The sequence below is a fragment of the Phascolarctos cinereus genome, unplaced genomic scaffold (genome assembly GCF_003287225.1).
Source record: "Phascolarctos cinereus isolate Bilbo 61053 unplaced genomic scaffold, phaCin_HiC Scaffold_726;HRSCAF=1367, whole genome shotgun sequence".
NCBI lineage: Eukaryota > Metazoa > Chordata > Mammalia > Diprotodontia > Phascolarctidae > Phascolarctos > Phascolarctos cinereus.
The window spans coordinates 40,031,931-40,047,931 of record NW_027556098.1 but is presented as its reverse complement, the minus strand read 5'-3'; the positions used below and the strand labels follow the sequence as shown (position 1 = coordinate 40,047,931).

Below are 16,001 nucleotides of genomic sequence, written 5' to 3'. Positions count from 1 at the left end.
AAAAACTTTTCTCTGTCATTGTTCCTTGCTCTCTCTTTACAAAGAAAAGAAGGATAGTAAGAAAGAAGGAGTGTTTTCATCACCAGTGTTCTATGTTTGCTGCAACTGACTTCTGTTCCCCTACTTGAGGAGATGAGGGAGTTGGGAAATGAGGACCCCAACAATTGTTTCAGGAATTTTGGGATAGGTGGATTCAGCTCTCTCTGTATCTTAGGAGCAGCTGGGAACAGGAAGTAATGGGTCTGGTATTTCAAAAGATATGAACAGAAGGAGCTTTTTTAGAGAATGGATGGGAAAGAAGTTAGGAAAATTATTGTTTTTTAATTCTCCACCTCTTTCATCTTTTTCTCTTAAAAACACCCAGAGCTAGGTTAAAAAAATTATGGAAAAGATGATGGATGGAGCAATATCATCTCATAAAACAGAGAGAAATAATGCAGGATAAAAGTCAGTTTAAAGAAAATTTGGCAAGAGATCTAAGGAAAGACATCCTAGGAGCACCCAAAGATGAAAATGGAAAGAGGTCTACAAACAGAAGGAAAATGAAAAGTTCTTATGAAAAAAAATTTTTCTTTTTACAAACTCTTCTCTTCATAAAAAATGATAGAACCACTGCACTTGGACCATAAAATCACAGACCCAAATGTCCTTATAGAGGAGGTAGAAATGGCACAAAAGACAACAAAAACCAAGAATATAGACAGGAGGTATGCTGGAGGTCATACAACAGTGAGAATATTGAGGGACCAATATATAACGTATTTAAAGATGGGGAAAACGCAAATACTGAAAAAGGTAAACAAGAGAATATCAGTAATTATCAATTTATATACAGGTCAACCGGATATGTACTGAGGGCATCCTGGATAGAGCATCAGTAGGGAGCAAGTAAACCTTAACAAGTCATAGTTGTGGGCAGGTAGGTGGTACAATGGATAGAGCTACAGCCTTGGAGTCAGGAGGACCTGAGTTCAGATCCGGTCTCAGACTTGATACTGACTAGCTGTGTGACCTTGGGCAAGTCACTTAACCCCAACTGCCTCACCAAAAAACAAAACAAAACAAAAAAACAACCCACAAGTCATAGTCAACAATGGACCACATTTTTACTATTTCATAATTAACTGAAAGCTGTAGAGAATCCTACTGTGCTTGTTTGCTGATTAAAAAAAAAAGTAGAATAAGTCTCTTTTACAACTGAGTGTATCTTATCTATATACCAACAACATCTGAAATTTCTTGAACAATAACAGAAATAACCCTGTTCAACGACCCTCTGAAAATAAACATTAAACAGTGAGATGTATGCTGGTCAAAGATATTTGCCAATTCAATGGAAACAACCCAGTACAGAGTCTAAATTGGACAGAGATTAATTTTGAATAGTGAGGTCTTCCAGATAATCCTATTTACAATCACTGGAAAAATGTCTGGCCTGTCCATACACAGAAAAAAGACCAAATGAAAGAATATCTACTACTCAAATTTTAACATGTATTTAGATATATGTCCTCTAATTTAGATGTATACCTTATTTATACTTAGGTATAGCTGGTATATTTCCTGGCCATCTCCTTACCATCTTGCCCACAAATCAGCCATAATCTTCATCTCACTCCCATCACTGGAGACCCAGACACTTCACCTGGGTTAAGGGGCTTTGATAGGTGAGTATTTGCCTTAACTTTTCCAGAACTAGGTTGCCAACTAGGGGGAGAAGAATGGTAGAGGTGCGCCTAAAGTTTGCCATATCAAGTACTTGGTTATGAAAAAAAATGGGTTTAGTGTACATTAATTTGTGAGAAAGTTAGCTCTCTCATGTTTTATTACCATCAAAACATCAGGTAATCTATTCTGATCACCTTCGGCACCTGAATGAAAAGTTTCCATTCAAGGTAATACAAGCACAAGAGTTTAAGTAGAAAATTATATATTACCTGGCACCGTTTGCAGCTATACTTGTGAGGCTCTGAGTCTGCACTTTCATCAGAGTTGTCATTTTCTTCTGATGAAATACCAATTTTACCAATGAATTCTTCCCTCTGGTGGTCATCCATTAATGCAATGTCCTGGAAAATAAAGAACCAGTTTATTGTTACCAGTAGAAGGAGGCTAGTTTTCAAAATCTTTAATCTTCATGCAGCCGGCATTAATGCTACACAGATGCCAAAATGGTCCATGGATAGATTTCATGGGGTTCTACAAACTTGTATCAGAAAAAAAAAATTACATGTTTATTTGCAATAACTGCTAATTGAAATTTAGCATTTCCTTTAATTATAAATGTAGGTAACAAACATTATTCTAAGCAGTCTATAGGCTTCAAGAGAGTTCCAAAGAAGTCTATGATACCAAAAGGTTAAGAATCCCTGGCTAGAGTAGCCAGGAAGGATTAGAGAGGGCCACATAGAAAAGTAGATATAAATGACAGAGAAAAGTAGATATAAATGACAGAGAAATGTTATCTGTCACAGAATCATAAAATACTAGGGAGAATATGGAAAACATCTTAGATGTCATGGAATCCAACTCTTATTTTACAAAGTAGAGAAATGAGGCCCCATGAGGTTAAGCCATTTGACCAAAGTCAAAGACTAAGAATCCCTAGACTAGATAACCCTGGAGGGCCTTCTTGCTCTATGATTCTAATTATCATACTTTTTGAAAATTTTCTCTCGAAATGAATCTTTAAAATTTGACCTGGAAAACCAGAGTCTTAACTTGTGCTTAAAAATAAAAATTCTTTCAGCTATCCAATAAAATTTTAGTAGCTTAGATTTGAAAATTGGTGACAGAGAAAGTACTTAGGACAAGTTCACTGAAGCCACTGTAAAATGAAATTATCAGGATAGGGAACAGAATAGTCTTTGGTTCATAGTCTTTGAACTTTTTTTTTGGGGGGGGGAAGAGACAACTAGAGTTAAGTGACAGCTAGTAAGTATCTAAGGCCGGATTTCACTCCTGAGCTAGTGTTCTATCCACTGAGCCACCTAGCTGCCCCACTGAACTCAAATCTTTAAGGATCAGGGCTCACTGGATGAATAAAATGCTATCATCTTCAGTTTCCTAATGTTCTTGATTCTTCTTAGTTTTGATTATAGTCTAAGTTTTTCTATCCAAAAGCACAACCCAATTTTCTACAGAACTCAATACAAGAAGCATGGGAAACTTAGAAGGGTATAATTTTAATTAGACAAGCAAATAATTCTAATGAGAAGAAAAAAAGAGCTATTTAGAGAAAACAATGTGGATTCACAAAAAACTAAAAACAGCTTATTTTAAACGATATGTATGGAAGATAGAAGCAAGAACAGATAAACGAGTATGATCACAAAAGAATAATGTGGCACTCTAAGAAAGAGAAAATGGACTGTAATGCTCAAAATAAACTCTAGTTCAACCACTGGTGTTTTTTCCAACTGGGCTCCAGAGCAGCCTCCACCTCCACCTCCACCTCCACCTCCACCTCCTTGTTATAGATCTCTCTTTCTGACCTCCTACATTGGCTTGGGCTGAAAGAATTTCTCACCCTCACCTTTTCTTGGCTCTACCACTCCAGAATTAGATTTGAGGTGTTAGTTTTAAATTGTTCAGAAGGGAATATTGGGAAAGCTCAGCTGAGTATTCATCTACTCCATCTTGGTTCCCTGTGAAGAAGTCTCTTCTTGGTCCATTTTCAAATACCTGCTTCATGGATCTTTTGGAAAAATATTTCAAATGCTTCCCTTTTAATGTCCATTTATTTTCTTTGAAGAGTAGGATCAGATTTGCAGAAGTGTTATTTGTGAGTACCAACCATGCTTTTTTAAGTATTACATTATTAGAATGTAACCACTGAAAGTCTGTGCTAGTCTGCAACTGTTTCAAAAAAGTTAATAAACTATGTATATCCTTTGACCCAGCAATACGACTACTAGACCCAAAGAAATTAAAGAAGAAAACCCATACATACAAAATATTTATAATAGCTCTTTTTATAGTGGAAATAAATTTGAAACTTAGGGAGTGTCCATCATTTGGGGAAAGGGGTAACGGAATCCTGTTGTGCTATAAAAAAGAGAAAATTTCAGAGAAATTTAGGAAGATATGTATGAACAGAGATTATATGGGATAGATCCCAGAAGGGATAGGGAAGATAGATATACTGCAAAATGTGGATGATATAATAAAGATATTTTTTAAAACAATATTAATCTAAACAAGGCTGATAATTATTTCAGAATGCTACCATCAGGCAATAATCCCCATATCCAGCAACAAAAAAGGCATGGAAAATAGTGTGAACTAATACCTTAAAATGAACATGAATATGATCCCTAAGCACATCTACCCGGAAGAATTTGCGTCCACATATCTCACAAGTATACTTCTTATCTCCATGGGTCAAGAGATGTTTATTCATATTACTTCTACATGAAAATACCTATGAGTAGAAAAAAAATGACAATTAAGAAAACTTTTCTGTTCCCATGACTTGAGAAATACAACTTAATGTCTGTTTATACAAAATAACCATCTACAAAATCTCAACAAATATTGTGATAACATCAGTTGCTCAATTTGGCATTGATTTTAATCTTTACTATAACAAGTTAATGACCTTACTATACACAGACAGCTGGTACTCCCCTTTAATCCACCCAAGCTAGCAGTAGTTTTGACTTCTTTAATTTAATTGCGACCCCTCTACAAATTTGTAGATTGTCTGTCTACCTTGGGAAGAGAGATATTTCTCTGGGCTTTCAACATAAGAGAAAAATGAGGAATGGAAATTTTACAGAGAAATATGTGTTGAATAAGAGAAATGTAAAGTAAATAAGCTGATGTTTTACCAAACACCTAGAAAACTGTCAAAGATGACAAAAGATAAGACTAATATCCATTGGTGGGACTGCCAGAAGACAGGCATAGACACACTGATACACCACGGGTAGAATTAATTGGTCCAACACCATGACAACAATTTGGAACTATGCTTTAAAAAGAAAGAAATAAAAATAACTAAAAGGCCCATACTCTTTGAAACCAACATCCTGATGCTAGGCATATACTCCGTAAATTAAAAGACAGGAAAAAAAGGTCTCATACACCAAATTATTGATAGCAGCAATTTTAGTAGTAGTAAGGAACTGGGAACAAAGTAGATGCTCATCAACTGGGGAATGGCTAAAAAACTAGCAACAAATGAATGAAATGGAACATTGTAAGAAATAAAATAAGAAAGAGACAGATGGGAAGACATTCATGAACTGATATGGAGTGAAATAATCACAAACAAGAAGATGATTGAAAAAATGACTAAAGTAATATGAATGGAAAGAACAACAAAAAAACCTGAAACAGAATGCTGTTTTCATAACAATCAAGATTGACCCTGTAGAAGACTTGAGAAAATAAATCTTGCTCCCTACATTGTAGAGGTAGAGAACTATGGAAATAGAATATTGCATATTCTGTCAAACAAGGTTGAAATATTGGTTAGTTTTGAAAATTTCTTTTTCCACTTGTTTCTTTTAAAATCTTTGTGACAAGGGATGATTTACTAGGTAAGGGGAAATGAAGCTGTATATTTGGGAACGGTGATTTAAAAACAAAAGTGTCCAATAAAATAATCAAGAAAAACATCTTTTTTATTGATATGTATGCATGTGTGTGTGTGGGGGGGGAGGCTGATGTACTCTTTACATGAAATAACAGCAGTCAACCAATCACCTCCTGAAACTCTAAGATGAAAACTCACAGGAACATTACAGTCAAAACCTAGGGCTTCCAGGTCAAAGGAAAAATACTGCAAATATCCAGAAAGAAGTCAAACACTAAGGAACCACAGTAAGTATAATACAAGATTTGGCAGCTTTCTTTATAAAGGAGCCGAGAACATGGAATATTATATTCCAAAAGGCAAAAGATAAAAGGTTACAGCCAAGATGAACTCACCAAAAAGACTGAGTATAATTGTACAGGGGAAAAAAAATACACCTTTAATGAAATGGAGGATTTCTGAACATTCTTGATAAAAAGAACAGAGCTGATTAGAAACGTGTTTACAAACACAGGAATAAAGAGAAAGATAAAAATTACAGGTAAGCAAAAAGGAAAATGTAAGGATGAAATGTTTCCATTTTAATGGGGAATGATACTAGCATCTTTTAAAAAGTGTGATGTCGTCATAAAGTCAAATAAAATAGAAGGCCTGTGAGTGATTTTTGTTATGTTTTGATGATCTTAAAAGAAAGGAATAGGAAGGGAATAAAAAGGATACACTAGGAATGAAAGGGGAGGGAGACATATAATTAGTCGGGTATAAGTGAATTTCTATACAAACAAGTAAGGGGAGGCTGGCTACCACTTGAACTTCAGTTTCATTTGAACTGATCAAAAGAGAGTGTAACATGCAAATACACACAAACACATAAAGAGATTATTGTAGAAATGCATTAAGCTCAACAGGGAGGGGAGGGAATAAAAGAGAAAGGAGATTAAGGGAAGGATCAGTCATAAGTAAAAAAAGAAAAAAACTCAATTTCATAGGGGAGGATCATGAAGAGGGGTGAAAAGGGAAGAAAAAAGGAAGGAAGAGACAAAGGTACAAAACTGTTATTTGGGTCTGAAGAAGTGAAAGCTGTTTAAGTCAAGCACAGACAGTGGCTCCCACTTGGTGGTTCACAACCCCAAAGAGTTCATGCTAAAAATTAATTAACAGGGATTAATTCTTTAACATTTGTATTATATAATTGCAAAATATAATGAATAACATATTAAATTACCACAGGGGCTTTTTTTTTCTTTTTGGTGAGGCAATCAGGATTAAGTGACCTATCCAGGGTCACACAGCTAATAAGTATCAAGTGTCTGAGGCCATATTTGAACTCAGGTCCTCTTAACTCCAAGGTCGGAGCTCTATCCACTGCACCACCTCACTGCCCCCCCACAGGAGCTTCACAGCACAATTTGTTGTCCTTTTTAAAAGGGATTTGGAGGAACGAAAAATGTTGGGAATAACTACTATAGAGCATTGTTGATGGGCAACATTTGTGTTCTATACTTTTCATCTATGCAAAAAGGGTTTGAGGAGAGAAAAAAATAAGAGAATAAGAGGGAGTTAAATGCATAAAACTTAAAATTTTTTACACAAATTTAAATCAGCTAAGTTTAGAAGGGAAGCAGTGAACTAGGGAAAAAATCTTCATAACAAGATTCTCTGATGAAGATCTCATTTACATGCCACTATGGAATTGGTTCAAATAGATAAGAATAACGGAGGTTTTCCAATTAATAGTCAAAAGACATGAGGCAGTTCTCAAGGGAGTAATCTAAGTTTTTTATAATCACATGAAAAAATATTCCAAATTTCACTATTAGTTAGAAAAATGCAAATTAAAGCAACACTGAGTTTCTAACTCATACACATCAGATTGGCAAAGTTGTCAAAAAGAGAAAATGATAGGTTGTGGGAAAACCAGTATCATTCTCACATCTACCTACCCTGGCCCTAACCTCTCCCTGACAGCCAAGCTTGAATCTCTGACTGCCTTTCAGTCATCTCAGACTGGATGTTCAGTGGATATCTTAAACTCAACATATCCAAAACTGAACTCATTATCTTTTCCTTCCAAATCTTTTCCCCTCCCAAGTTTCCTATTACTGTTAAGGCAACATCATCCCTGCCCTTCCCCTAATCTCGTTATCACCCTAGCTTGCAATGCAGGTGTCACTACCTCTCACGTCCATATCAAATTTTGCCAAGCTCTGTAGATTTCACCTTTGCAATATCTCAACTGTGTACTCTTCTCACCTCTGATACTGCCGTCACTGTGTGCAAGCCCTTGTCACCTCACACTTGGCCAACTGCAAGAGCCTTCTGGTTGTTCTGCTTGCCTCAAGTCTTTCCCCACTCCGATCCATCCTCCATTTAGCAGCCAAAGTGATTTTCCTAAAGTGCACTTCCAACCATGTCACCCATCTATGTCATGAACTCCAGTGGATCTTTATCACCTCCAAGATCAAATATTTTTGTATTTGTTGTTCAGCATTCAGCACCCTTCATAACCAGCCTCCTCCTACCTTGCCAGTCTTTTTATACTTTATCTCCTGACATGTACTCTTGATTCAGTGACACTGGCCTCTGGGCTGTTCTACAAACAAGATACTCCATCTCTTGGCTCTGGGCATTTTCTCTGGTTGTCCCCAGTGCCAGAATGGTTTCCTTTCTCATTGTTACCTATTGACTTCTTTGTTTTTTTCAAGTCCCAACTAAAATCCCATTTTCTACAGGAAGCCTTTCCCAATCCTTCTTAATTCTAGGGTCTTTCCTCTTTTACTTCCTATTTTTATAGCTTGTTGGAATGTATCTGTTCACTTGTCTCCCCATTATATTGTGAGCACATTGAAGGTACAGATTATCTTTTGCTTCTTTTTTGTATCCTCAGCACTTAACACAGTATCTGGCATGTAGCAATTGCTTAATACATGTTTGCTGATTGACTGACTAAAAGGTATATTAATGTACTTTTGGTACATGAATTTAATGGAATACCATCTGGTTATAAGAAATTAAGAAATGGTTTCAGAGTAACCTGGAATGATGTATGTAGACTAAGACAGACTGAAGCAAGGCCAACCAGTAAAATTATTTATATTATAACATCAACATTTAAAAATGAACAATTTTGGGACTTAAGAACTAATTAATTTAATGATCAATCATGATTCCAGAGGAATATCAATGCTATTCACCTCCTGACAGATGCACTATAATATGCAAAATGAGACACATTTTTAGACATGGCCAACATTGGAATGCGTTTGCTTATATGTTGTAAGGTTGTTTTTTGTTTGTTTGTTTTATTGCTTTTTAAATTAATTCAGAGGAAAGTTGTTGGGGGAAAAATCCATTTCATAATTTTTTTAAAAATTAAAAAATCTAACTTTGAAATGTTAAAAGTGATCAAACCGAGGGAAAGATGACAATATAAGGCTTGTCTCCCACAAAATACACCTACCACATCCCTCTAAATTCTCTAATTCCATTGCTTCTCCCTTTGCTGTATAAGCCTTTTCCCTTTGGAGCTGCACCTCATGGCTGTTATAATCTACATTAATGGTTACCCACAGCAGCTACACAGATGTTAGTGGAAGGAGTTTCTATCTACTCCCTGCCTCCCAGATCATCTTGTGGCTATGGCAGGTACTCCATGAAAGGTAGGCTCTGCTAGAGACAGAGTGAGCATGGAACAACAGTTCTACTCCCCATTTTTCATTTTGCATAAAATCTTCCACTTTGTGAAATCAATTTGGATGAGATGACTGCAGTAATTAGTCACAAAAAATAAGCAGGTATAGATGGTTTGTTTCTGGATCATAGGTATCATTATATCACCTTTCCCCCAAAGCTTACCTATCTTCCTAACTTCTCTATGATCATGAAGGGCACCAGCATCCTTCCAGTTACACAAGGTTTCATAACCACTCTGCCATGTTGTTCTCCTCACTTTACCTCAGACCACATCCATATATCCAGTTGTCAAATCTTGTCAGTTACACCTCCAGATTTCTCACATCTGTTTCTTCTCTTTACTCATATAGCCACCACCCTAATAATGATAACAACAACAATAGCTAACATTTCTACAGTGCTCTAAGGTTTATAAAGTGTTTTTTACAAATCTCATTTGATCCTCAGAACAACCCTAAGAAATAGGTACTGCCATCACCCTAATTTTACAGAAGAGGAAACTGAGACACAAAGAGGTTAAGTGATTTGCCCAGGGTTTTACAGATATTAAATATCTGAGGCTGAATTTGAACTTATGTGCTCCTGGCTCCAAGTCCAATGCCCAATCCACTGTACCACCTAGCTATCTGACCCGAGTATAGACCCTCATCATCCTTCACCTAGAATATTGCAATGGCTCTGCAATTAGTCTCCCTGCTTCATCTCTTTCCATTACAGTCCATCTTCCACACAGCTGTCAAAATGATTTTCCTAAAGCACAGGTCTGACCATGTTATTCCCCTACTCTATAAACTCCAGGGGCTTCCTACTGACTCTAAGATCAAATATTACCTTAATCTCATCTGTTTAACTTCTATTTTAGGTATAAGTTTCACAAAGCACCTCCTTATTAGATCAGTAGTTCACATATTTCATAAATGGGAAAATATAGACACTTTTTTACTTACGGGGTATTGTGTATGAGGAACAGCAAGAAAGCCAATTTAGCTGAAATATACAATGCAAGAAGGGGAGTGACATGTAATGAGGCTAGGAAGATATGTTAGCATCTAGTTGTAAAGAGCTTTAAAAGCTACACAGTGTAACTGATATTCAATCCTAAAGGAAATATGGAGCCATTGGAGTTTATTGAATATGGGAGTATACCATTATGTCCAGAGTACACGCATTCCAAGGAGTACCTAAGATAATCCACTGGGTTACAGGAAGAAAATATTATAAGTTCTTTTTTTATTCTAAATATACATATGATATAAGCTTTACTAATATTTAATATACAAAGTGATACTAGTACCCTCATGTAACATGGTACTTGAGGTATCACGACAAGAGATTGAGAACTCCATAATTTGGAAGTGAACACCAGTGGCATCCTCATTCATCCTTGTCTTAAAGCATATCATGATATATTGCAGTTTATGCTTGTCTTTGGATTTAGGTATAACATTATCTAGTTTTAACTAAACTATTACAAGATGAGGAAGAGACATTCAAAGATTCCTGCACAGAAAATTTGCTTACTACTACACTAATAATATGTGCACAAACAAATAGCAATAAAATGACTCCTACCTCTTGAAAGCCAAATTACCAGGTAAAAAACAATAACAGTCTAATCAGATATGACAGAGAGGACAAAAATTTCCAAAATTATTAAGGAAATTATTTGAAATGTGAATTTATATCCACTATCATTAACAATAAATCTTGCCAAAAATGTATATTGTGTGGACATATTAGCCAGTGATAATAGACTATAACAAAGAATAAAACACTAAAAATTAGGTTTCTGTTATCAAGAATGCCCACCTATCAAATCTCTTCACATCATATACATACCCTTTGCCCCTGAGACTCCATTACTAGTCCACTGATAAAAAGAATGTCCCCATATCCATCAAAATATTTATAGCAGCATTTTTTGTCATAGCAAAGAAACAAAAAAAGATGTCCATCAGTTGGAGCTAAACAAACTGTGATACATGAATGTAATAGAATATTACTGTGCTCTAAGAAATGAAGGATGTAATAAATCCAAAGAAGCATAAAAAGATCTATATGAACTATTACAGAGTAAAATTAGTGGAGCTAAGAAAACAAATTACACAATGACTACAACAATGTAAATGATAAGAATTGTACACAAAACTCAAACGTATTACAAAATTATAAAGAACGAGTACAGGTTGAAAGAATAGATATGAAAAGATATTCCCACCTCACCTCTCTGCAGAAATTCACAAGTATTGTACACTTGCACATATGTTTAGACTTTTTCGATGTACTGATCAGTTATACTGACTTTTCTTTTTTTTTCTTAAAAAAATACTTTTTTTATATGGGATAGCTCTTTTGGGAGGGGGAGGGGTGCTGGGGGAAATTATGGGTAATGTAAAATAAGCAAAAGACCATCAGTAAAAATTTAACCCAAAGAATCTCATATTTGCACAGTAAAATAACTTAGAAACACTTTTCTCATGGGTTTAAAAAATCTTGCAAATGCAGATTCAGTAGGTCTGAACCCATTTATCAAAAATATAAAAATGCAACTCCTGTTTACTTTTAAAGAACTAATTAACAGGAAAGATGGAAATTAACTAACTGAATTTAAACAAACACTTTGCATTGTTAGTAGATGCATCTGAAAAATAAGTTTCATGATCTACTAAGTGAAGACAACACTGCACTTCTTCCATTTAAATTTATGTATCATTGTGAAGTATCTTTTTCAGTTATTGTGACCATAAAAATGAAATATCTAAATAAACTTGAACTAATTTCTGAATCAGTACAACACAGCATTAGCAAGGTTTGTAAAAATAATCAAGTCACATTCTCACTAAAATAGTAACATTTTAGTGAAAACAAAAGGTTTCTTTTACCATTCATGAAATAAAATTATTTTAAAATCTTTTATAAAAATATTTAAAAATGTTATCTATTTCATCTTTATATTATCCTTTCTTAATTTCTGTTTTTATATGTTTTATGGTATACATAATGTATCTGTAGTCTGTGTATTTAAGTATGTTTGCCTATGTAGTAGGAGCTGTCCTATATCCTGAGTGTATGAAGGCAAAAAAAACGGAAAGAAAGAAACAATACCTGCTAATATTCTACTGGGTGAAATGGCATGCACATATATAAGTACAGACACTATTAATGTATTGCTGAACCATATGGTACAGTGAGGGGAATAATTTATAACGAGGCTGGAAATATAGATTAGGGAGAAGCTGTCAAAGGATTTAAAAGCCACAGAACAGTTTCCATCTAAGTCTAAAGGCAACAGGGAATCACTGAAGTTTACTGAATAGAAAAGTTATATGCACTTAAGGAAAATCACTCTGGAAGCAGTAAAGCATGGATTAGAATTAGGTAGAGTCTTGGCAGGGAGAATAATTTGGAAGCCACTCCAACAGAACAGGAAGGGGCGATGAGGGACTTAACCAAAGTAGAAGCTATGTAAGTGGACAGAGAGGTCAGATACAAGTCATGTTATGCAGACAGAAATGCTAGTATTTGACAAATGACTGGATGTTTGGAGATGGGGCAGGGAGACCAATTGGGAAGCCATTACAATAGTCCAGGCAAGAGGTGGTGAGAGAATGGTCTAAAATGGTGGTAATGTGAAAAAAGAGAAAGGGTCAGATACAAGACATCATTTGGAGGTAAGACATGGCAAGATTTTGCAACTAATTGGATACCTGGAGTGAGGAAGAGTGAGTTGAGGATAACACTGATGCTGCAGATTTACATAACTGGAAGAATGGTGATATTCTTGACAGAAATGGGGAAGTTTAAAGAAAGAGGCAGGTTTGGGGGGTGGGGCAGGAGATTAGGGAATAGGGAAGATGAGTAGTGTTTTGGATATATCAGTGTTAGATTTCCTACATGGTAACAAAACGAAAATCCAATGTCTAACAAATAACTAGTAATGCATGACTGGAATTTCAGAAACAGACTGGGGCTGGCTATATAGATCTGTGGACTATCTAAATAGAGATAATTTACCCATGTGAACTGATGAATTCACTAAGAGAGAATGTAGTATACTGTTCAGTTCTTTTGGATGTATGACTTCCTCTGCCTCCATTCACTAGCATCACAATAATCAGATGATAAGAGTTAAACCCTAGAGTTGGGGTTTAGCAAGGTCTAAGTGGTGAGAAGACAGTATGGAGTTGAACTTATTAAGTGTAAGGTTTGCAGACATTTGCTCAAGAGTTTAGATTTCTTGACCTTGAGTCATGTCATCTCTCCTCCCCTCCTCGACCTTCCAGTCATCTGGAAGTGTCTGCAGCCATAGATTGTGGAAACTAAGGCTTCTATTCACTCTAGCTTATTTCTAAGTATGTTAAGGGGCCAAATATCTTAGGCTGCTTTATCTGTTCCCTCACAGTGACCATTTCCCCCCCTTAGTTTTTAGATATCTTATGTAAGATGGAACAGAAAAAGGAGGGTTTTTTTCCTTTCACCAAAGCAGACTCTAGGGTCTGTTCTTTCAGGAACAGGCTTCTACATAATCAGTTCTGCTACAGTTCTACTACCTGTGTGACCTTGCAAAAATCACTCAACTTTTTTGGCTTTCTGTTTCTTCATTTGTAAAATGAATTGACTGGATAGACTGTTCCACTGAGTTTCTGATTCCTGCTATCCCTACAAGATGGCTCTGTAGTTTGGAGCACTATTCAGCAACTTTTAATGTTTTATGAAGATGCTAAATTTCTGTGGTGGTTTTCTGACTGGTTGCTGGTATTGTGTATAGTGACATGTAGAGTGATTTGACTGTGTTGTTGTTCAGTTGTTTCAGTCATGCCCTATTCTTTATGACCCCATTTGGGGTTTTCTTGACAAAGATACTGGAGCAGTTTGCCATTTCCTTCTCTAACTTATCTTACAGACAAGGAAACTGAGGCAAACAGGGTTAAGTGACTTGCCCAGGGTCACACTGGAAATTGCAGGGATGCTCATCAAAATGACTTAGTAACTCAAAGGTATTCTTAAAACAAGATTGCTGTTACTATATACAATGTTCTCTTGGTTTTGCTCACTTCACTCTTCACTATTTCATGCAAGTCTGTCCATGTTTTTCTAAGATCACTGAGCTCATCATTTCTTATAGCATAGCAGTATTCCATCACAATCATATACCATAACTCATTCAGCCATTCCCCAATTGATGTGCATCCCTGCAATTTCCAGTTCTTTGCCGCCACAAAGAGGGCTGCTTTGAATTTTAGAACATATAGGTTCTTTTCCTTTTTCCCTAAATGTATTTGGAAACAGACCTAATAGTGGTATTGCTGGGTGAAAGGGTATAGGTAGTTTAATAACTCTTTGGTCATAATTCCAGATTGCTCTCCAAAGTGGTTGAATCAGTTCACAATTCCACCAACAATGAATTAGTGTCCCAATTTTTCCACATCCCCTCAACATTTGTCACTTAAATCATTTCAGCCAATCTGATAGGTATAAAATGATATCTCAAGGTTGTTTTAATTTGCATTTCTGTAATCACTACAGGTTTAGATCATTTTTTTTATGACTATAACTTGTTTTGATCTTTTCACTGGAAAATTGCCTGTTCACATTCTTTAACCATTTACCAATTGGGGAATGACTTGTAGTCTTATAGATTTGACAAAGTTCTTTATATATTTTTGATATGAGACCTTTATCTAAGAAACTGTCTATAAAAGTATCCCCACAATTTTCTGCTTTCCATCTGATCTTGGCTACATTTATTTTATTTGTACAAAACCTTTTTAATTTATGTAATTACACTTAATTTTGCTTTCTATTTCTTGTTCATTTATAAAGTGTTCGCCTATCCTTAAGTCTGATAAGTAATATGTTCGTGTTCTTCTAATCTTCTTGTAATATCTCTCTTTATATCTAGGTCATGTATCCATCTTAACTTTATCTTAGTAAATGATATAAGATATTAGTCTCTGCCCAGTTTTTGCCATATTGCTTTCTGATTTTCCCAACAATTTTTACCAGATAATTAATTCTTATCCCAAAATCTTAAGTCTTTACACTTGTCAGATATAAGGTTATGTTTATTTGCCGCTTTAAGTTGTATATGTACTCTATTCCATTGATCTACCTTTTTATTTCTTAGCCAGTACCAGATAGTTTTGATAATTACTGCCTTATGATATAGTTTAAGACCTGTTACTGCTAAATCTCCTTCCTTTACATTTTTTTTTCATTATTTCCTTTGATATTCTTGACTTTTTGTTCCTCCAAATGAATTTTATTATTTTTTCTAATTCAATAAAAGAATTTTACTAATTTTACTAATTTTGTAACTATTGTTACAATTTTTTAAAAAAGTTTTATTGGTGATTTTATCACAGTTCTTCTCGATCTCCTCTCCCAACCTTACTGAATTCTTCATTCTAAGAAAAACAGTTAAGTAAAACCAAAATCAACAGACATAGTGACTGCATCAGATGGTGTGGGCCTACTCATTAGTCTCCCAAATCTCAGAGGAGGAGGTATGATTTACTTTGGGATCAAGATTGGTCACCATAATTACTTAAGAGTCCAGCTCTTCTTTACTGCTTTCATTTATGTTACTGAGTGAATGAATAGGGGAAAAAAAAGCATTTATTAGGCACTTCTTATGTGAAGCGCACTGAGGTAAGAAATAGAAAAGTAAGACAGTTCCTATTCTCGTGGAGCCCACATTCTAAAGGGGGAGACAACTATATGCAAAAGTTTGGCTACAGGGTAGACAGAAAGGTCCAGTGCTCAG

At 35.5% G+C, this 16,001-nt stretch overlaps 1 protein-coding gene across 3 annotated transcripts in view; it reads right to left on the bottom strand.

Moving 5' to 3' along the window:
* Window positions 1-16,001, bottom strand: part of PRDM15 (PR/SET domain 15) — a 178,280-nt gene that overhangs the window by 43,352 nt on the left and 118,927 nt on the right. For all 3 annotated transcript variants that reach the window (XR_013482842.1, XM_078146478.1, XM_020976245.2), the window contains 2 exons: window positions 4,292-4,423; window positions 1,938-2,069 (listed from right to left, as the gene is read on the bottom strand). Coding sequence is in view for 2 of the 3 variants with exons in the window: in XM_078146478.1 (XP_078002604.1) it covers window positions 1,938-2,069; window positions 4,292-4,423 (264 nt within the window). In the remaining variant the exon portion in view is untranslated. The remainder of the gene's footprint in view (window positions 1-1,937; window positions 2,070-4,291; window positions 4,424-16,001) is intronic.